At 35.3% G+C, this 22926-nt stretch overlaps 1 protein-coding gene and 1 pseudogene across 1 annotated transcript in view; both read right to left on the bottom strand.

The window, feature by feature from the left end:
• Nucleotides 1-3011, bottom strand: part of LOC139180348 (large ribosomal subunit protein uL18 pseudogene) — a 29303-nt pseudogene extending 26292 nt beyond the window's left edge.
• GBE1 (1,4-alpha-glucan branching enzyme 1) overlaps nt 1-22926 on the bottom strand; it is a 312452-nt gene that overhangs the window by 141805 nt on the left and 147721 nt on the right. Inside the window, exons 4-7 of the mRNA XM_070786524.1 lie at nt 18077-18202; nt 16870-17005; nt 14435-14525; nt 9720-9929 (exon numbers count right to left, since the gene is read on the bottom strand). Of these exons, the coding sequence (XP_070642625.1) occupies nt 9720-9929; nt 14435-14525; nt 16870-17005; nt 18077-18202 (563 nt within the window). The remainder of the gene's footprint in view (nt 1-9719; nt 9930-14434; nt 14526-16869; nt 17006-18076; nt 18203-22926) is intronic.

Consider the following 22926-nt stretch of genomic DNA (forward strand, 5'->3'; position numbering starts at 1 on the left):
CAGATGCTACTGAGCACACATACACATACACTAACAGGTAGAGGGGTTTTTTTAGCGGTAATAAAATTTTTCTAGAATTGATTATGGTCATGGTTGCACAGCTCTGTGGCTAGACTCAAGGCACTGGAACTGCACACTTTAAGTAGGTTCATGGTATGTGGACTCTAGTATTCTTGCCTGGAGAATTCCATGGACAGAGGAGACTGGCAGACTACAGTTCATGGGGTCACAAAGAGTCAGACATGACTGAATGACTAACACTTTCTTTTCACTTTCATAATCTTCATGATCATCATCGCTTACAGAGACCAGGTGACCCATTAGAGAGTTAGTTGGCCTCATTTGCCATCTCTACACAATGCTAAGAATAGGCATATCTCTTAGAAAAGTTGGCTGTTACGCCGTTTTGTTTCCAAAAGAATTAACAGAAAATGTCAACTATAAGTTCTCTTGAGTTTTACTAATTCTTCTGGCAGAGAGAAGTTTGAAATGCTACTCGAGAAAAGGTCTAATCTTGGGGAGATATTTTAAGCTGGAAAGAGACAATGAAAGAAATCCTGATGCTGATGGCTTGTCTTACTAACAGTGAAAGAAAAAGAAGATAGAGTGAAGACCAAATAGAGAAATCTCAACATCACAAAATGTGGATGGGAAATTCAGAAGTTAGAGAAAAATACATCTGATCACTGATCCAAATGAATGGCAGTAGGGGAGACCCTCAAAAAATAAATAATTTTTATGTTGCTGATAAATATGTGTCCTTCCAAAATTTTAAGAGATATCTATACTTTCTGAAAATAACCGGCTTGCTATAACATGGGTTATTTATCAGCAGCATTACACTAAGGAAATCATTCAGCTAGGAAACCATGAAATACCTCTTCATAACTTCAAAACTGCTAGTCCATAACTTGGAAAAGAGACATGCTTAAACAAGTTGTTTTGGTACACACAGATGAAAACAGAAAAATTGATTTTTTTTTCCACATTGCACCTGCTTGTTTAAAAAGGTCATAAGAAAAACCGAGATATTATCATTGGCTTGAGAAAATTCCCAGACTTAAATGAACAACCATTGAATAGGGACTTTCAGACCATTTTCACAAGCATGTACCCATATCTGAAGTTTAAAAAGCTGCTTCTAGAGCCATGCTCGATATTTTCAAATTTAAGGTAAATTACCAAGAACAGTCCTATGTTAGAGTGAGTTTGCATTTAAGAAGGTGGGTGTTATGAGTAAGACCTAAATACTCAAGATATTTTCAGGATATCCCTGTGTACTTAAATTTTAGACTTGTGGGAATAAATGAGGCAGATAATACCAAGCACAAAGTTTATACAAAGACTGTAAATCCTTACTCCAGTGCTGTGCTCTGCATCAATAGAAACCTTTCTGCAAAGCTGAATAATCTCATAAACCCTGTGAGAGAAGTTATATTTCTACCATTCAAACTCAAATCCAGACAGATTAGATTGATATAGCAACTTTCTTAATCTCTTGTACAAAAGAGAATTTAGTCTGTCTGCATTTTGAATCTGACTCTACCTTCTTTGAAATAGTACATTTAACCAGTTTCCTTAATCAAGGTGAAATAAGGAAGAGTTACTAAAAAGAAGAGAAAAATACTATAAAAGAAGAAAACAGAAAGAATTTTTTGAGACATCCAGCATTATTAAAAAATAATTCTGTGAAATTTTAATATTCTTAATGAATAGGCTGCATAAGTTATTGTTTACTTTTAATTGCCTGATTACCTTTGGAATAGCTAGCTGTTTGCTAAATTGATGTCCAAAATTGTCTTTAAATCATTTGTGATTTGCTTTTTATATTGAACAGGACAGGTATTTGTCTAAAACAATATTGTACTACTTCAATTTTAAAAAATACTAAATGTTCTGAAACCTATCCTAAGAAATTAAACTTATACTTTCTTTAAGGGTTTTGTGCTAAATATTAATAAAATATATGAAAACTATTGTCTCCTTAAAGATAGGACATAGGGTATATACTTATGAACTCTATTTAAAAAATCATTCAATAAATTTATGTATAAATTGATCAGAAAAAAGTTTATTTTGCTTAAAAAAAAACTTTGATGTTAACCTTAATTTACCTAAGCAATTTAGAAAAACGTGTAAACGTTTTTGACTGTATGCTTTATCAGTAGTAACTTTTCAGCACACTCCTCCATGTACGTATTTACTTTTCAGCATAAATATATGCCACGTTAGTAATGTGTTAATAAATACACAAAAAGAAACTAATTTTAAAATAAAGATAAAATAGTCAATATCTGGTTAAACTTAAAACCACTTTGATATGTGATTTTAATGCTTATCCTGGCTATAATAGCTCACTAAAATAGATATATCTATGTGATATTACATAGATATAAACAAAAGAAAATCAATGGCTATCTTTATTAAATTATAAAACTTATTTCTTCCAACTCATTCCACTATCTACCATCTTTCATGAAATATGAGTTATATATCTCATTTTCCCTGAAGTTAGTCAAGTGGTTTTGCCAATTAACCACAAGGTGATTCATTTATATTTATAATTATAACCAATGGGTTTAAGATAAACTAAAATTGGGACAATTTTAGAAGCTTGGCAAAAAATGCTCTAAGATACATGTGTATGCACATCAAACTTTCTTTATGACTGAAATTATGTGTGGTTATAAAAGCACAAAGATGGAAATTTTTTCTTGCTATTTTGCCCCAAATGATTTCCCCATAGCTAAACTTTCTTTGAAAGCAGCTATTTCAAATTAGTTGTTAAAATGTCACCTATACCCTGAAGGGAGTTATTTTTTATATTTGTTTATTCCCTAACTTCTGATAAGCATATGTGCAGAAATTTCAAGCATATATATCAATGTATCCTATATGAAGCTAAAACTTTTTCAGATACCTGTTTTTAACAGTAGTTGAACACACTTACCTTCTTCATGCTGTTTTTCTGTGTTATTGTGGCCACTTTTATTACTAAAAAAGAGCAATCATTTCACTTGATGGTCTGTGGCTTTTTGTTCTTTGCTTTTCAAAAAGAAATCACAGAATAGCATATGACTTTAAAGTTTTCTTAAAAAAAAAATAGAGATTTGCATTCATGTCCTGGATGCATAGCTTTTAAATATCCTGCTAGTCATCATGATGTCATATACTCATTAACTAATACATCAAAGTACAAAGTACAAAGTGAAGTCACTCAGTCGTGTCCGACTCTTTGCGATCCCGCAAACTGTAGCCTACCAGGCTCCTCCGTCCATGGAATTTTCCAGGCAAGAGTACTGGAATGGGTTGCCATTCATTTCCTTCTCCAAGGGATCTTCCCAACCCAGGGATTGAACCTGGGTCACCCACATTGCAGGCAGACTCTTTACTGTCTGAGCTACCAGGGAAGACTAATTAATATATCAATGCAAAGTAATTCTTAAATTAAGATTTATCATTAATAACTGATTTAGTCATGATGTAATATAAAAATGGGCTTCCCTGGTGGCTCAGCAGTAAAGAATATGCCTATCATGCAAAAGATGCATCCAGGAGATGCAGGTTCGATCCCTGGGTCAGGAAGATCCCCTGGAGAAGGAAATGGCAACCCATTCCACTATTCTTCCATGGGAAATCCTATAGACAGAGTAGCCTGGCAAGCTACAGTCCATGGGGTTGCAAAAGAGTTGGACATAATAAATGCAATTCACTATATTAACAAATTAAAAAAGAAACACCACATAAGATATCACAGAATATTTAAGATCCAAATATCCACTCTCGGCAGAGATGGTCCCCACAAATTTCCTTCCACATTCTAACTTGTGGAAAGGACCTAGAAAGAAGTAAAAGACCAAATAATACTATAGTGTCTATACTAAAGGCTATTTTATTCTATGTAGTTAGGACCCTAAAAGATCAAACTAGATTCACTTTTATTTCTGAAAGGAACTTTAATAACTCAAGATAAGAGTAGAGCGTCTTCCTGCCTAATAGTTGTCACATTACAAACTCATGCTGACAGAAATATGATTACATTACTTTTGTACCTAAATGTAAGGTTCTAGGGGAAAAAAAAAAAGAGCATTAGCTCTACTATGCTATCTCCTTTGAGATTCATATCTTATCTTTGAAGGAAATACTCAAGAAAGAAACTATTTTCATCTAGTGCTTTCGTAAAGGTTAAGATATAATAATTGTTTAAGCTCCACAAATGTGCAGTTGTCTTCGAAATTTTATCAAGTGCATTTACATAGTGCCAGACACATATGCAAAAAATAGAATTTAAAACTGAAACCATTAAATGATATCCATTATTTCTCATTCCAGAAACTTCTGAAACTTATAGGGGACAGATTTATCAAGAAGTTCTCTTTACCAACTAAAGAAAGAACAAGCCAGTCTCTGTTATGAACTGTCATTAGCAATTTAGCAGAGCTAGAAGGCAGTTCAGCCGAGTAGACAGAAAATTAAAACATGGGCAGCTCCTGATTGGAAATTTATTCATAGCAGGTAATGAAATAGCACAGTCAGGATCTCTGGTATTACTCAGAGTGAGAGATTTAATTCTGGTAACTCTGATGATGGCACTTGAATCAGAAATTATAAGTGGTGACAGGTTGTGACATATAGACAGGATGAAATGAGCATCAGCAACATATCTCTGTAGAAACTGATTCGACATAAGATCAACTTTTCCAAACAGTAAATATGATAATTTCAAAAATTATTCCAATTTCTCAAAAATTATTCCAAGTTTTCAAAAAATAGGCTTATTAGGATCATAGGTTAACCATTAACCCTTTTTATATCTACTTTTTAATGGAGTATAATATTTATCAACACATTGATATATGGAGTATATTATCTCCATATACTCACAGATAAGGGGTGAAAAATGCCCTGTCTTTTAAAACATGAAGTATAAATATAATTGCTGATTTCATCTGGATAATAAACAAACTAAAAATTATAAACAAGTCGCTATCCTAAGTATATAGTAATAGCAAAAGTTTGCATTTTCCTGTGATCATATGGATGAAACATGTAGCTCAGCTGGTAAAGAATCTGCCTGCAATGCAGGAGACCCTGGTTTGATTCCTGGGTCAGGAAGATACTCTGGAAAAGGGATAGGCTACCCACTCCAATCTTGGGCTTCTGTCATGGCTCAGTGGGTAAAGAGTCCACCTGCAATACAAGAGACCTGGGTTTGAACTCTGGGTTGGGAAGATCCCCTGGAGAAGGGAATGGCTACCCACTCCAGTATTCCGGCCTGGACAATTTCATGGACTGTATAGTCCATGGTGTCACAGAGAGTTGGACACGACTGAGCGACTTTCCCTTCCCTACATTCATGAAAAGAATACTCATTAAGTACAGCCACATACAAACAATGTTATTTGTATTTATAAATAATAATCATTAATATTCTGGATTTCCTATGCCTTTTTATATTTTCTAATTATCAAAAATGACATTATTACTTTTATATTGATTGTATTTTTTTTGAAAATTAACTATTTCAGACAAACTCTCTACCACAGAAATATAGCTGAGAAAAACAATAATATTTTCACATAGACAGTTATTTTAATATATCTCTTTTGAATTTGTGAAATGGCATATTTACTGTGTATGGATAAAATGTGTTAGATGTGGAAATTTGTGAAATTTTACCATAAAATTCTGATACTTCTAACAGTGAAATGAAAGGATACACTCCCCCAAATCTGTAACTGTTTGGACAATAACTTGCAGCAGAAATGACGCTGTGTCTGTTTCCAGACCTAGACCATAACAAGGAAAAGAGGAGGGATGTCACACTGACCTATGCCCCAACTGCAGATCTAAAAGTAAAATAATCAACTGCCCTTATCTGGAGTCACTGCATTGTGGGCAGGCTTGTTAAGCAGAAGTAAACAACCAAAAGAGCAAAGGACTTTAATCATGAATGCTGATTATTAAAACAGTTTTCACATGACACCAAAACAATGTTACATTACATATGCTATAACTAATGAGATGGGGCTTCCCTGGTGGCTTGGACAATAAAGAATCTGCCTGCAATGCAGGGGACCAGGGTTTGAACCCTGAGGTGGGAAGATCCCCTGGAGAAGGGAATGGCAACCCACTCCAGTATCCTTGCCTGCAGAATTCCCTGGACAGAGGAGCCTGGCGGGCTACAGTCCATTGGTTTGCAAGAGTCCAACATGACTGAGTGACTAACACTTTCCAACTAGTCAGAATAGAAGGAAGAGAATGTAAAACTATACAAGAGACATAAGAGATGTGGGTTTGATCTCTGGGTCAGGAAGATACCCTGTAGGAGAGCATGGAAACCTACTCCAATATTCTTGCCTGGAGAATCCAAAGGACAGAGCAGCCTGGTGGGCTATAGTCCATAGGGTCACAAAGAGTCGAACATGACTGAAGCAACTTAGCATGCATGCATTGAGAAAATAATTCAAAGATAAGAATCCTGGAATCTTTAGCATGTTATAAGTTGACAAACCTAAATATTACATCATGAGAAATGCTGGGCTGGAAGAAGCACAAGCTGGAATTAAGATTGCCGGGAGAGAAATATCAACCACCTCAGATATGCAGATGACGCCACCCTTATGGCAGAAAGTGAAGAGGAACTAAAAAGCCTCTTGATGATAGTGAAAGTGGAGAGTGAAAAAGTTGGCTTAAAGCTCAACATTCAGAAAATGAAGATCATGGCATCTGGTCCCATCACTTCATGGGAAATAGATGGGGAAACAGTGGAAACAGTGGCAGACTTTATTTTGGGGGGCTCCAAAATCACTGCAGATGGTGACTACAGCCATGAAATTAAAAGATGCTTACTCCTTGGAAGGAAAGTTATGACCAACCTACATAGCATATTCAAAAGCAGAGACTTACTTTGCCAACAAAGGTCCGTCTAGTCAAGGTTATGGTTTTTCCTGTGGTCATGTATGGATGTGAGAGTTGGACTGTGAAGAAGGCTGAGCGCCGAAGAACTGATGCTTTTGAACTGTGGTGTTGGAGAAGACTCTTGAGAGTCCCTTGGACTGCAAGGAGATCCAACCAGTCCATTGTGAAGGAGATCAGCCCTGGGATTTCTTTGGAAGGAATGATGCTAAAGCTGAAACTCCAGTACTTTGGCCACCTCATGCGAAGAGTTGACTCACTGGAAAAGACTCTGATGCTGGGAGGGATTGGGGGCAGGAGGAGGACGGGACGACAGAGGATGAGATGGCTGGATGGCATCACTAACTCGATGGACGTGAGTCTAAGTGAACTCCGGGAGTTGGTGATGGACAGGGAGGCCTGGCATGCTGCGATTCATGGGATCCCAAAGAGTTGGACACGACTGAGCGACTGAACTGAACTGAAATATTATAGAATTATTTGTGTGAATTTGTATTTAGCTTTTTAAAAATTTGGCTTTGTAGGATTTATCTATGTTGTTTAATGATGTTGTAACTAAAAGCATAAATCTATATAGAAAATACTAATACTATAAAAATTAGAGGATTTAACATTTGAAATAAACAAAATATTTGAATTATAGAAATATATTTTGAATGGAACTATATTTACAAAAGTCTAAGCCTACATGACATAACAAAACCAAAAAAAAATCATAAGAAAAAAAATAACAAACTAAAATCATATATTATATTTACCAAAAGTAAGCACTTGATAAAGATAATAGTTAATTCAATGAAGAAGAAAATAAGTATTAAATTAAGGTTTAAATATGTCTTAATTTCAATACCAGAAAAGTTTTAAAGACAGTTATGTATAATTCCTTTTCCTTAAAAAACCGGATAACTTTAAATGGACTTTGAGAGCTCAAGATACAGAAAAAATACAGTATAATACATATTTTAATAAAATAAAGTATCATAACATAGAAATCCACCTACTGAATGTATTTCTTTTCAAGATTCAGTTCCACACTAAAATTGTTTCAAAACATAAAAACTTAAAAATTTAGTGTACTTCTCTGATAAGACACAGTTCTACAGGATAAAGTCAACACTTATTCATCCAAATATGAAACGGAAAGCTTCATTAGTTGTATTTCTCATTCACATTCTACTTTTAAAACATTTACTCAATAATGAAATTAAGAGTTGTATCATAGAATTAACATAGGTTCAGTCCTTTTTTTACTTATTATAAATCTGTAATATAAAAAACAATGTTCAATAAGATGACACAAATACAATTCCCTTTACAGAGGGAATTGTATTAGTCCCAAAACTCTGCCTCCTTTTATAATGAAAAACCTGAGATCTAGAATGATTAATTTGTACCAGAGTGAAACTAGGCCTGGAACCCTGCCACCTGCTTCTGCCTCTTGTGTCTTTTCTCATATATTATGCTTCTTCATCTGACATGAGTGATTCCTATACGGCTACAAAATACAAAATAACGCCTGGTATTAAGAGTGAAGCAAAACAACTTCTTCCATGTAAAGTCATCTAATTTATGTTCAAAAATTAGAATTTTTCATTTTATCCAAGTATTTGCTGAAGCAGTTTTCTACCCTTTTGGTTTTCCGTATGTGTGGTTATTTATTTGTGGTGTAACATCCAACAGAAAATTCATTAAATTCTTTCAGAAATATTATTTAAAAGTTAGTTATACATTACTTGACACCCTGCCACTTTTAATATACCTGAAAACATATTTTCATTATATTTTCACTTATGATAAAAGATGGATACAAATTGATAGTATTTCTAAGTTTAAAAACTTTTACCATATTTTGGAATTTAGATTTAATCACTTAAAAACCCTTCTAATTAGATGGCAAGTCAGAGATATGTTTTAATCTTAAGAAACTGAGCACTAAGCCTTAGTTTATTACCTGAAAGATGGTCATAACAATAGTACTTACTACGTATAAGTAGAGTTGTTGTGCATAATAAATAAAATATGTAGCTGCTGCTGCTGCTAAGTCGCTTCAGTGGTGTCCGACTCTGCGCGACCCCATAGACGGCAGCCCACCAGGCTCTGCCATCCCTGGGATTCTCCAGGCAAGAACATTGGAGTGGGTTGCCATTTCCTTCTCCAATGCATGAAAGTGAAAAGTGAAAGTGAAGTCGCTCAATCGTGTCCACCTCTGAGCAACCCCATAGACGGGAGCCCACCAGGCTCCTCTGTCCATGGGATTTTCCAGGCAAGAGTACCGGAGTGGCTAATATATCTAAAACACCTGGCACCATACCTGACGTATTACATACTAATGTTAGTTGTTCATAGAGTTTAACTGCTATTAAAAACATGATACTATTAAGATCCTGCTGCAATCAAAAACATCAGTAATATTTAGATGGCAAAACATAAAGTATTTTTAGTAGTCTACTTAAAACAATGTGTATTTTTCAATTAAAAGGCAATTTTCTATGTTTAATGCAAACTGATACAGTGTTCTTTAGATAATAAAGAAAATTCACATTAAACTTTTAAGTGGCAATATAACCAATATATGTTAAATAGCATGTGATTTGTAAAACTGAAAGTTAGTGCAACTTACCACTAATACATGTGCTTATCAAAACAAGGTAGATTCAGTGTATGATAAACATTTCTCATAAAATGTTTTTAAAAGTTAAAAAACTAAATACCAGTGACAGAGTACACATACAATGAATTTGGTAAAACTCCTTGAATTATTTTTTGAACAAATAAGACATTTCCATATTATATGTACATACCTGGCGTAGGCAAATAACCGACTATCCCATAGAAGATGAGTCCCTCTAGGTCCATAATGAAAGTAACAGGACTCAGTCCCGTCAAACATATTTAGTCCATCTTCTGAATTTTTTGAGGCATGGCTGTGTACCACATCTAAGAGCACTGTAATACCCATGGAATGGGCTGTATCAACCAGTTCTTTCAGCTCTTCAGGAGTTCCATAACGGCTGAAGGTAAAAGAGACAGTAGAAACAAGATCACATCATATTTAAAGGAAACAACCAATTCTTTATTAACAATCAATTGTTTTACCAGAACAGTACTAGATACTTCAAATATGCAAATGTAGTATGATATATTAGACACAGGTCAAAGTTGCTTAATATTTCCTATCAGGCATTTTTATAAGCATTTAATAAAAAATAATCTGACTAATAACTGTAAATTTATAACCCAATAAAAATTCACATTTTGAGTAGGCAGATAGTAAAATTCCCCTTTTCCATACTCAGAGCTTCTGATTTCCATTGCCAAGGCTAATTGGTTTAAGAGGCATGGTCATTCCTGTCTACATACCTGGCCATCCCTTTGTGTATGCATGGTTGGGGTTGTGGAGTTCTTAGAATATTTCTTTGAATATCCTTAGTGGCTTAATTGAGGCCATCTCTCCTGCACTTACTTATTCCCAGACTGGAACACCCCAAGTACCAGTGGGCCCTGTCACCACCCAAGTAGGAAAGATGGGCAGTTCACATGTACATGGATTTGTGTTAAAAATGGTTTTCCAGTCTGTGAAATAGGAAACAAAACTCACTACCTAGAGGAAGGCTTTTTTGAACCTTTGTAAAGTCTCAGTATTGCAGTCAATCATAGCATCAGGGCTTCCCTGATGGTTCAGCTGGTAAAGAATCTGCCTGCAGTGCAGGAGACCCTGGTTCAATTCCTGGGTTGGGAAGATTCACTGGAGAAGGGAGAGGCTACCCACTCCAGTACTCTGGCCTAGAGACTTCCATGGACTGTATAGCCCATGGGGTCGCAAAGAGTCAGACAAAACTGAGCAACTTTCACTTCACATCATAGTATCAACTTTTACCTTTTAAATAAGTAATCATGCTTGTGATGAATTGATTTCTGTCTCTCTTCATCATAACCTACTGCACTATCTAATTTTGTTCTTTCCAAAAGCTTTAGGGGCTTGCAAGATGGCACTAGTGGTAAAGAACCAACATGCCAATGCTGGAGACATAAGAGATGTGGGTTTTAACTTTGGGTCGGGAAGATCCCTTGGAGGAGGAAACGGCTACCCACTCCAGTATTCTTGCCTGGAGAATCCCATGGACAGAGTAGCCTGGTGGGCTACAGTCCATGGGGTTGCAAAGAGTTGGACACAACTGAAGTGACTTAACACATACAAAAGCTTTAGATTTATGACACTCTACCCATTACTCTTCTTATCCTAGCTACCTGCCCTCTTTTGCCACTCACTGAAAAGCATGTTCAATGAATGCTGCTAAGTCTCTTCAGTCGTGTCTGACTCTGTGCGACCGCAGAGACGGCAGCCCACCAGGCTCCCCCATCCCTGGGATTCTCCAGGCAAGAACACCGCAGTGGGTTGCCATTTCCTTCTCCAATGCATGAAAGTGAAAAGTGAAAGTAAAGTCGCTCAGTCGTGTCCAACTCTAGCGACCCCATGGACTGCAGCCCACCAGGCTCCTCCATCCACGGGATTTTCCAGGCAAGAGTACTGGAGTGGGGTGCCATTGCCTTCTCTGTGTTCAATGAATAAACATCCCTAAAGTTTTATTCATTCATTCATTCATGCTACAAATACTTATTAAGCAGTCTACTGTGTGCCATTAATTTTTCTATGCTCTGTGATTCACCAGTGAACAAAATAAACATCACTGGCCTTATGGGATTTGTTTTCTAGTTAGGTGATAGGAAATAAATAAGCAAAATATGTGGAATATCAGATAGCAGTGACTGCTCAAAAGAAAAATGAAGCCAGGCCACTAGTGGGAAGGGAAGGTTTGCTATTTTAAATAAGGTCATCAGTGAAAGTTTTATGACACAGGCAATATTGATCGAAGATAAGAAAGAAGTAGGGAACAAGGCGTGCAAATATCTAAAGGAAGAGTGTTCAGAAATAAACAGGCATTGGAGACAGAAATGAGCATCTGAAGAAGAGCAAACACACTAGTGTGGCTGGAGTGTAATGATCAATCCAGATAACATGAGGCCTTATGAATCAATGTATGACATTTGGCTTTTATTTCAAAAGAGAGCTGAAAATTGTTAGAGAGTTTTGAGTGACATGAAAGTGACATGATCTGATTTTCATCTTAAACAGATGATGTTGGGTACTTTGAAGAAAGTAGTCCATGTGTGGAGGAGAAAGCCAGGAAAGGGAGAAAAGAAAATACAGAGTGACCCATTACAGAGCTAATGAAATGACTCAGGTAAGAAGTGGCAACTTGGACAGAGTGGTAGCAGTGGGAACAGGAGAAGCAGAAAGATTTGAATATATTTTGAAGTTACAGGTGGCTAGTTTTCTGATAGAGTGTAGTGCAGACCATACAGGGAAAAGTCAAGTATAATGTAGTTGGCTTAAGTAACTGAAAGACAGAAATGTCATTTATTGAATTAAGGAAAATAACAGGAGAAGAAGGTTAGAAGATAAGAACAGAAATATAGTCCGGAACAGGTTAAGTATGAGATACATATTAGACATTCCAACCTCAAATAGACACTGTTTGAAGTTCACAACAGAGGTGAGGACTGGGGAGTTCAATTTGGCAGTTGGCATATAAAGTGTATTTAAGCCATAAGAATGAATGAGTCTTAATGAGACCCTAAAGATACTTCATTTAAATACAGAAGGGAATGGAACCAAGGGCTGCACACTAGGAGGGCCCATCTTTAGTGGTCAGAAAGGACAAAGGAAATAAAGAAGAAGCAACAAAATATGTGAGAAAAACCAAAGGAAAGTTTAATATTCTGAAAGCCAAGAAAAGAAAAAAAGTTGAAAGAAGGTGTGAGTAATCAATTGCGCCAAATGCTGCTGACAGGTCAAGTAAGCTAAGAACTGATGATTGACTTAATATGTGGAGGCCATCAGTACCTTAGATAAGAGCAATTTCAGCAAAGAGGTGGAGTGCCTACTTGGAATGAGCTCAAGAAAGAAGAGAAGTGGAGGAATTAGAGACAATAAGGACAGATAACTCGTTCAAGGAGAAATCCTATAAAGAGAAACAAGTAAAGGGATCGGTATCTTTTCTCTATGTCTGGAATGCTGTCTATGTACTCCCACTTCACCTTTCCCCCCAGATAAGCCCCCCTTTTTAAGACTGAAAACTGTTTATCTCTTAATCATGTTTTAAATCTCAGTTGCAACACCAGTTTAGATCTAATCTACAGTGGTCAAACCACTGGTTCTATGCTATCAGAACAATTTCCCATCTTCTCAGATTTTATTACAAGTGGAAATCATAATATATATATATGATTACTAGATTTTTGTCCAAGATCATGGCATCTGGTCCCATCACTTTATGGCAAACAGATGGGGAAAAAATGGAAACAGTGACAGACCTTATTTTCTTGGGCTCTAAAATCACTGCAGATAGTGACTGCAGCCATGAAATTAAAAGACACTTGCTCCTTGGAAGAAAAGCTGTGATAAACCTAGACAGTGTATTAAAAAGCAGAGATATCACTTTGCTTACAAGGACTATACTCAAAGCTATGGCTTTTCCAGTAGTCACGGACAGATGTGAGAGTTGGACCATAAAGAAGGAAGAGTGCTGAAGAATTTATGCTTTTGAACTGTGGTGCTCAAGGAGATTCTTGAGAGTCCCTTGCAGAGCAAGAAGATCAAACTAGTTAATCCTAAAGGAAATCAGTCCTGAATATTCATTGGAAGGACTAATGCTATAGCTCTAATACTTCAGCCACCTGATGTGAAAAGTTGACTCACTGGAAAAGACCCTTTGCTGGGAAAGATTGAAGGAGAAGGAAAAGGGGACCACAGAGGATGAGATGGTTGGATGGCATTCCTGAATCAATGGACATGAGTTTGAGCAAACTCCAGAGATGGTGAAGGACAGGAAAGCCTGGTGTGCTATAGTCCATGGGTTAACAAAGACTCGGACACTACTTAGCAACTGAACAACAACAGCGGGATTGATGTTTACATGCCACCACACTGTAAGCTCCCTGAGGCAAAGTTGGACTTGAGCAACCTGTGGTCATTCAGATCAGTACCTCTCCAAATGCACAGGACCCTCTGATGTTTTTCTGCTCAGAGTCATATTCCTTGGATTTCAACCTAGGAAGGACAGTTCTATGGGCAGTACAAATCCCACCAAGGGCCTTCTCAGTTATCTTCCTACATAAGTGAGTCTCTTTCTAGAAAAGGATATGAGCTCTAGCAAGGGGCTTCACTAAGTCAGTATTTTCTGACTAAAGCTTAGCCTCCAAACATGACAATTTCAGCAGGCTAACTGAATTTTCTGTACCAGAAGTCATTTCATGAAAAGCAATCTTAAAACAGGCTAGTCTCTAAGGTTTGATGAGAGAAGAATCTATGATCTTAAAAGAAAATGCTCAGATTTTATTAACTCTGTTAACCTTAAAGTAGGTCATAAGATGCCATATGAAATACAGAAACTCATTCCATTTTTTAAATTTTTTTGTTCACATAAGAAAATGGATATCATGTCCTTCATTTTACCTTGAAGCTGCAAAGAAGCTTGTGATTTGGTAACCAAAACTGGCATAGTAAGCATGTTCCATGATCGCCATCAACTGAATGCAATTATATCCTGTATAAGCAAAGGTCAAATAGAGATTAAAGGCCACATATTTAAAAAAGTAATAAAAATATATAAACATAGCCCCCTGTTTAAAAGGCATTAAGTTTCACACACAATCTAATGTTTGGTCATTTTAAAAAGTTCTACTACTTTAACATCTTTTTTTGTCTGACCTTCTAACACAAAATTGGACAGTTAGTTCTTGAGGGTTATAGTCTAGCTATTTGAAATGTCTTTATTTTAACAAGTAATAAATGATATGCAAATATACTCTTAATTTGGCTTTAGAATATTAAAGATGACAATCTGCATATGCTAAACTTCAGTTGCACTTGTAATATTCATTTTGAAGATTATGAAAGCCAAATAAAAGTAACTGATTGCATGCCATGTACATTATTTCACCTTTTTCTTTATATTTCTCTTATTTCTAGCCTAAGTTATACCATCAAATCAATTTTTCTAAAAGGTGGCTTTTATGAAGCCAGCATTAATGCTTCCACTTTCCACTTCCATTTTCCATTTTTAGGTGTTTCTAGCACCTAAAAAATTACTCACAGTCATCCATGTGTAAACCTGTGTGCACACACACACAAGTACACACACATACATCTTTCCTTAATCTATCTGAAAATGTTTTGCTTTAACTCTAAATGAACTGGCTCAAAAAGATACATATGTATTTTTAAAAGTTCTTAATACTTAAAAATACTTATTAATGTGTTTTTAATGTAAGCAAATAATCAGAGTAGAGTAAATTTTGGTCTTCTTAAAAAACTAAAAAATTATTTTTCTTCAAAGAAAAATTTGGTAAAATTTTCAAATATGATTTGACTGTCTTCTGCAGTGTACATGTACATAGAAAATATTCCTATTCTGTTCTCAAAATCTAATTCATTTTAGTATAATTTCTTGTGCACATATTTTAGTACATAATTAACGCTGGAACAAGTATAAATTCACATTCAGAAGTAGGGATTCATAAGTTTAAAGGACAACATAAACTCCATGATTCAGAATCTGTTGAAATGTTATTACCTTTGGCTTTGCTGTTAAAAAAGAAACAAATTAACTCTCTCAGTTTAAATATGTGTGTAAACTATTGCTCAATAATATGTCAAGTATAATACTTAATAACAAAATATAGAGTGTGTTTTTTATTTCTCCATTATGTAATAAGTATTAATCTTATGAGCAAATATCAACTTGTATATTTTATTATTCATTTTATGTCATTAACCATTCCTAAACTTATTTAACAAACTCCAGGAGATGGTGAAGGACAGGGAAGTCTGGCATGCTGTAGTCCATAGGGTCACAAAGAGTTGGACATGACTTAGTGACTGAACAACAACAAAATTATTTATGGCGAGAGTCCTGGACTATGAAATTTAAGCACAAAGAAAAAGAAAATGTCTGTTCTGCTGAAAGTTCTGTAAGATATAGGTCATAAACAATTTATTACAGTATGAGATGAGAGAACATCTCAAATATAACAACCTTAATATAATATCTATTAAATATAATTCACATTAACTTCTCCATACATTTAATTAATTATGCTTTCTGGAACCTGACCTCACCATCTCAGGTAATCAAAATGCCTATATAAATGAAACCTTCATCATGAGAGACTTTCCTCTAGCCAAAATGTGGACTGCCTATTAGAAACAGACTAATTAAATGTAGTTTATCTTTCTGCCTAGCTACTGGAGCAGGTGCTAATATGCTGTGAAATGATGAGAAAAAAACCTATAAAAAGAAGATAACAGAGCATTCCCAATCAATAATCTGACACTATACTATTCACTCTCTTGTTTGTTCCCATGAGACAGGGTCTGTCATTAGACTACAATATACAAACATCTAGAACAATGTGTCTCACACAGAAAGATGCGCCATAAATATCTGGCAGATAAGTCATACTACAGAAGCCATATCTACAGTGACTCTGAAACAAAATGAGTTCCAGTTACTTACCAATGTAAGATCTTTTCCCTAACAGACTAATCCGAACAGGCTATAATCAATGACCACTTAAATTGATAAAAAATTCTCTTCTGCAGAAAAGTAATTATGCTTATGTATTTATCTACAATTTTGGAAGCCATCAATTCACATTACTTAAAATTGAAATTGGAATAATATCTTGAATTCTTATGTTCTATCTTTATTCCATTTCTCTTTTCTATGCTATCACTATTACAAGGCAATTTGAGAAGCCTAAAATAAAATGCATTTCTATTACATATTTAATCTCTTAACACAAAAAAGACACTTGTAATTAGCTTTTCTAATAAGAGAACAGACTCATTAAAATTTTATCTGAATAAAAATCACAGTTATTACTTACCAAGGTCTTTGATTCTTGGTAGTACATTGCATGTAAAATGTTTATAAGAAGCTATTTTTCCTTCATAGGAAGAAATTCCCACGTGGGATTCATAAATTCGTAGACCTTTTGGCTTCTTTGGTTTGGAATGTTTAAACTACAGAATATTAAAATTACATATAGAATTAGACCAAAAATGCAGATATGACACTAACCGATTAAGCATATTAAATGAAATGAATTAACTCAAACACTTTGAAACTACTTTCACATACAAAAGGCACTGTCTACCTCCATTAAATTTTCTTTTGGGAAAAAAAAAAATCCTTGTTAGGATCATGGTAATAGACCTATTTTAAAAGAGAAGTCATGCAATGACTTATGGCTTATCACTGAATGAAGATATATTTTGAACCTAAGCCTTAGAGAAAACATAAGAACTGTGAAATGCATATATAATGATTAAATGCAAAGCATTTATCAACAAGCTTCAATAACTTAAAGGACAGAAAATTGAGCTCAAAGATACTTATAACTCTTGTCAGTAAGACAGCCTTAAAAAATTACTTCAATTAATGTGAAACAGATCGCCAGCCCAGGTTTGATGGATGAGACAGAGCGCTCGGGCCAGTGCACTGGGATGACCCTGAAGGATGGGATGAGGAGGGAGGTGGGGGTGGTGTTCAGGATGGGAACACATGTATACCCATGGCTGATTCATGTCAATGTATGGCAAAAACCAATACAATATTGTAAAGTAATTAGCCTCCAATTAAAATAAATTAATTATTATTTTTTTAATTACTTCAATTAATACATTCATGAAAAAACATACATTCACGAGACATCTTCATTGTTCCTAAGGACCCTGATTCTGCTTCAGACCCAAACAGTGAGAAATATTACACCACTGGAGTCTTTGATTAATTGAAATTTTATTTAAAATGTTTAAAAATCAGTATTCCTTATCAGGTAGTACACAGAGATTTACTGTTCTGCCCTACCCCTATTTCGGAAACACACGCTTAAATAAAAACTCACTTCTACATTTTATTGGCTACAGATGATGGGCTCTGATCTATGTATAGCAAACAGGTGCACTATGATGTAAACTATTAAATCGATGGTGAAAAGAGAAGTTGAACATGACTATAAAAGTTATAAAAGTAAAAGTTAATTTTCCTAGGAATATTGGGCAAGCATTTATTTAAAGATGTGTTGTTCTCACTTTATACGAGTATTCTGGATCCCACTGTATCCAATCATAGTTCACATTACTGCCTTCACGAGTCACATACTTCGCCCATGGTGAAATACGGTACAAGATTTCTCCACTTTTACTCCTGATAACAAGCTAAAAAGAGAACAAGATGTTATTGCCTTAAAATACTTCCAAAACTTTAAGCTAATGCATGACAGCCTATGAATACTGTGGCAAGGAAGGAATGGAGGAATGAGCTTAAGAATCTACACTGCCATCCAGATGTGTGACCTTAAGGATGTTAAAATTCTATGAACCCTGCTCTCCTCATCTGCCGTGGTATATGATCCTTAAAGTCATTTCCAGCTTGAATATTTTATGATTCTCTGGCAATTTCCATCATTGCCAACCAACCATTATAGTAGTTAATTAAAGTAAGCATAGAGTAGATAGCAAAAAGACATGAATATTATTGCAAGCTACTGTGAATAAATCAATCAACAGAAGGAACGAATCTTACTATGTTAAAAAAAAAAAAGGTGATGAGTTATATCACTATCTCTTCCTTTTTCTTTTCATAGCAATTAATGATAACATTTTCAAGAGGCTAAATGAGAAAAATGGGTTTTGATTAATAACTGCATTATGTAGACAAACACTACCTTTCAAATATTTTTTACTTTTTACTTCTTGTACACCTTATTCCAAGTATGCTTTACCATATGAAACCAAACATTTTCCTTTTTAACCATTTATTTCTATATTTGCCAATAGTATCACTAATGCTGTCAGTACAAAAAATAACAATAAAAATGCAAAGGCAATTTTTACAGAATCCACCAGTTTAGACTTAGTACTGAATATAGGACTTTGAATTTATCAGCATGGTTAGACAGCGAAGTGAGCTACATGAACAGAGTTTCCGAGTGACTAGAATATAGTTTTTTAAAGTTTTCTTTTTAAATTAATTAAGCCTTCCAAAAGCAGGCAGCGTGTAACAAAAAATGTTCAGATCAGGAACTAATCTAAACGCTGAGTGACCAGCACACCCTAAGCATTGAGCAAAAACATATTCCTCAGTCTCCTTTAATTGAGAAAAGCTCAAGTATGCATAATTACTGGTAATTAAATATTTGTAGAATACTTTATAGTTTAGAAAGGACTTTCACAGTCATACCTCACTTGATTCCAGTGAATCTTTATAACCCAAATATTAAGTGAGATTAAATGAGCAGCCAGAGTCCCAAAGTTACCAAGTGGTAGAACTAAAAGCTGAGCAGAGCTTCTGACACTCACTTCCTTTTGCTTAACAGGCTTTCATGGCACTTCCCTCAGACACAGAAAAAGAATAAATCATGATTTAAGATGGAGGGGACAGGTGAGCGGTAAAAAGACATGTCTAACTTACATGAGTTCAATTTTATCTCTTTAGTTATGCCTCCCACTTATTAAAGCCTATCACAGCTAAGTACTGCTATTATTCAAATAATTATCTCAAAAACATAAATGAATAAGATCAACAGTGTAAAGGAGTATTTTATCTTCCAAAATGTGTTCCTTAAGTCATGTACATTTCTGGTATAATACACACAGTGTTATATGTGAGAAAAGGCATTTTGCTCACTCATCAATCCAGGACAGGCTATGGGAAATGAAATACCAAAAATTGGTTTTCCATGAATAGCACCCTGCCTGATCCATCTACCTATCTTTTCTCTTTTTTGCAAATGACTCTACAATTCCCCCAAAGGTTGATCATGAATCAATTATTATTTTTCAAGGTATCTGCTGGCAGAGAGAATATTTAAAACTTCAAGCAAAGAACATATAAAATTTCCTTATACTGAATATAATTTCCACATTCTTCAGAAAATTACTTATCTTACAGTACACATGAATGTCTTTGGAGGCTACTGAGTAATAGAAGCTGGAAGGAAGATTCCTTCTATGGGTCTTCCTCACTCCTACATATTTTGCTGGATATACTAACTATATAAGGTCCTATTGACTAGAGAGGCCATTTCTCAGAAAATGGTTTGTGGCATGCAACCCTGAGGAATGAGATAATGTTTTCCATGAACACAATGGACAGGCTTCCTTAAGCCTTCTATAACAGAAGGTAAATACTCCTCAGCTATGAGGCAAACTAACTGTGTGCATAGCATCAATATAGACCACACGGCATCATCCCTATAAGACTTGGAAGACAAGGGGAACTACTGCAAACGAGGGGAACTAGTTCAAGTCTCTGATTCAGGGGTCCTGTGTTTTCTACCAGAATCCATGAAACAGTACCAGGTTAACTTATCAGCTTGAAGGTACAACAAAATAAAATCCTATACCTAACAATGGATTATTTACTCATTCTTGAATGACTTTAATATTTTTGTTACCAAAAGTTCTATTTCTTCATTTCTATTAGTGTTTTATATTAGACATTCCTATTCATCAATTTTTATAATGTTGATGGTTGACGTGGAAACTTTTAATTATCCAATTCTTTCCTTTTTTTTTTTTAGCAATACAAGTAGAGCCTGGATCTCTGAATGATATGTAAAACAATGCTTCCCACCAAATCTGGATCATTTTACTGTAATCATTACAGAGAAGGGAAATAAAGTTCTCGATTCTTTAGACTCTTGAATTGAAGGGATTTCTGCTACAGAAGTTTAGGTTTTCCTAAGAAATATACTCGCTGAGAGTAGCCACCTCTCTTTGCCTTTGATTTGTTATTTCTAAATTGTTATAATAACCAACTAAGTGTATTATGAAAGTGAAAGTCGCTCAGTCCTGTTCAACTCTTTGCAACCCCATGGACTATACAGTCCATTGAATTCTCCAAGCCAGAATACTGGAGTGGGTAGCGTTTCTCTTCTCTAGGGGATCTTCCCAACCCAGGAATGGAACCGGGGTCTCCCGCATTGCAGGCAGATTCTTTACCAGCTGAGCCACAAGGGAAGCCCAAGAGTCTTACAGTAAATCTAAATAACTCAAACTTGAGAGACAATCCAGTGGGTGAAAAATATGGTTTTTCTGGACTAAACTCTGCTCCCAAAATCTTTTCGGAGGGAGAAAGGGGAGAGATGAGAACACTTCCTGAATTTGTGCTTGCTTGAGTTCAGATTCAGATAAAAGATTTTTTAAATGAAATAAGACTTTATATCATTAATTTACAACTTCAAAATAGCACATGTTATATGGAAAATTGAAAAGAAAGAGCTAGCTTGACTGATTTTTCAACAATAAAGTCTAACACTTGATGGACAGAAGCGTTTACTCAGTATTGCTGCTGCTGCTGCTAAGTTGCTTCAGTCGTGTCCGAATCTGTGCGACTCCATAGACAGCAGCCCACCAGGCTCCCCCGTCCCTGGGATTCTCCAGGCAAGAACACTGGAGTGGGCTGCCATTTCCTTCTCCAATGCATGAGACTGCAGCCTACCAGGCTCCTCCATCCATGGGATTTTCCAGGCAAGAGTACTGGAGTGGGGTGCCATCGCTTTCTCTGTTACTCAGTACTAGCAAACTGAAAATCTTATTCACTACTAATATGAGTATAAAACAGCACAGATATTCTAAACAGCAATTTGACAAAATGACTCTAAAATTTTTTAAAAAGTAATTCTCAATGACTCAGCAGTTCTAATTATAGAAGTTTGCCCTGTGAAAATAATCAGAGAAGTGCCAAAAGAACTATATTGTTACCTATTAATCTTAGTATTATATTTATTAGCAAAAAGAGAATGTTTGAATAGTGTATGCTTGTTAAAATTTATAAATTATATTGAAGGTTACAAGAAAATTATTTCAATTTATACAGAAGAATGCATGAAAAGTGAAAAGTGAAACCACTCAGTCATGTCCTACCCTTTGCGACCCCATGGACTGTAGCCTACAGTCCTACCAGGAGTCCACCAGGAGTCCAGGAATCCTACCAGGCTCCTCCACCTTTGGGATTTTCCAGACAAGAGTACTGGAGTGGGTTGCCATTTCCTTCTCCAGGGGATCTTCTCAACCCAGAGATAGAACCCAGGTCTCCCGCATTGCAGGCAGATGCTTTTACTATCTGAGCCACCAGCAAGTATCTTCCTAATGTGAATACTTACAAACCCAGAGACTAAAAACTATTTAAGAAACAGAAAAAATACTGAGATGGTTGCCTATGGATAGATAAATTAATAATAGCTTTTATTTTCCAGTTGTATATTTCTTTATTGCTATCAATTTATTTCCTTGTAGAGCTTCTATAACCAGAAGAAAAGTATTTTGATAAGGATTGCCAATAGGTTAATTATATAATTGTGAACACATTTGTGGACTTGTGCTCAAGTTGCACATATGCGTGTGTATAAGTGTTAAAAACAAAAGTTTAAAAATTATATTAATATCACCACATATCACTCTAAAAAAATCAAATTACTTTAAAAGAATATACTAAAGAAAATAATATGATGAAGGTTGTAGGGGAAATCGATAATTTATATAATTATAATATTTTGTAACTTAGTAAACATGACATTAGACTCCATTTTCAACGAGTCAAATTATTTCATTGACTTATGGGAGGTTAACATCAAAAAACATTATGAAATTAAGGAGTGAATAAAATAAACTTCTACCTGAGAAAAACTCAGAATGACTTAATGAAGTATATGAAGTCAAGTTTTATTTACAAACTGATATTTAAAACTTGAATATAAAATATAAGAAATAGTTTGGTAAAATAGGGAAGAAGTAAAAATAATTATGTCTCTGTGTATATTCATTCAATCCAGGAATATCTTTTGAAATGCTTCTTGTCAAAAGATATTGTTCCTTTGAACTGGAAAATCAGTGAGATAAGATGCTTCTCAGGTGGCCAACAATTTATATGAAAACAG

This window comes from Bos indicus, chromosome 1 (genome assembly GCF_029378745.1).
Source record: "Bos indicus isolate NIAB-ARS_2022 breed Sahiwal x Tharparkar chromosome 1, NIAB-ARS_B.indTharparkar_mat_pri_1.0, whole genome shotgun sequence".
Taxonomy (NCBI): Eukaryota; Metazoa; Chordata; class Mammalia; order Artiodactyla; family Bovidae; genus Bos; species Bos indicus.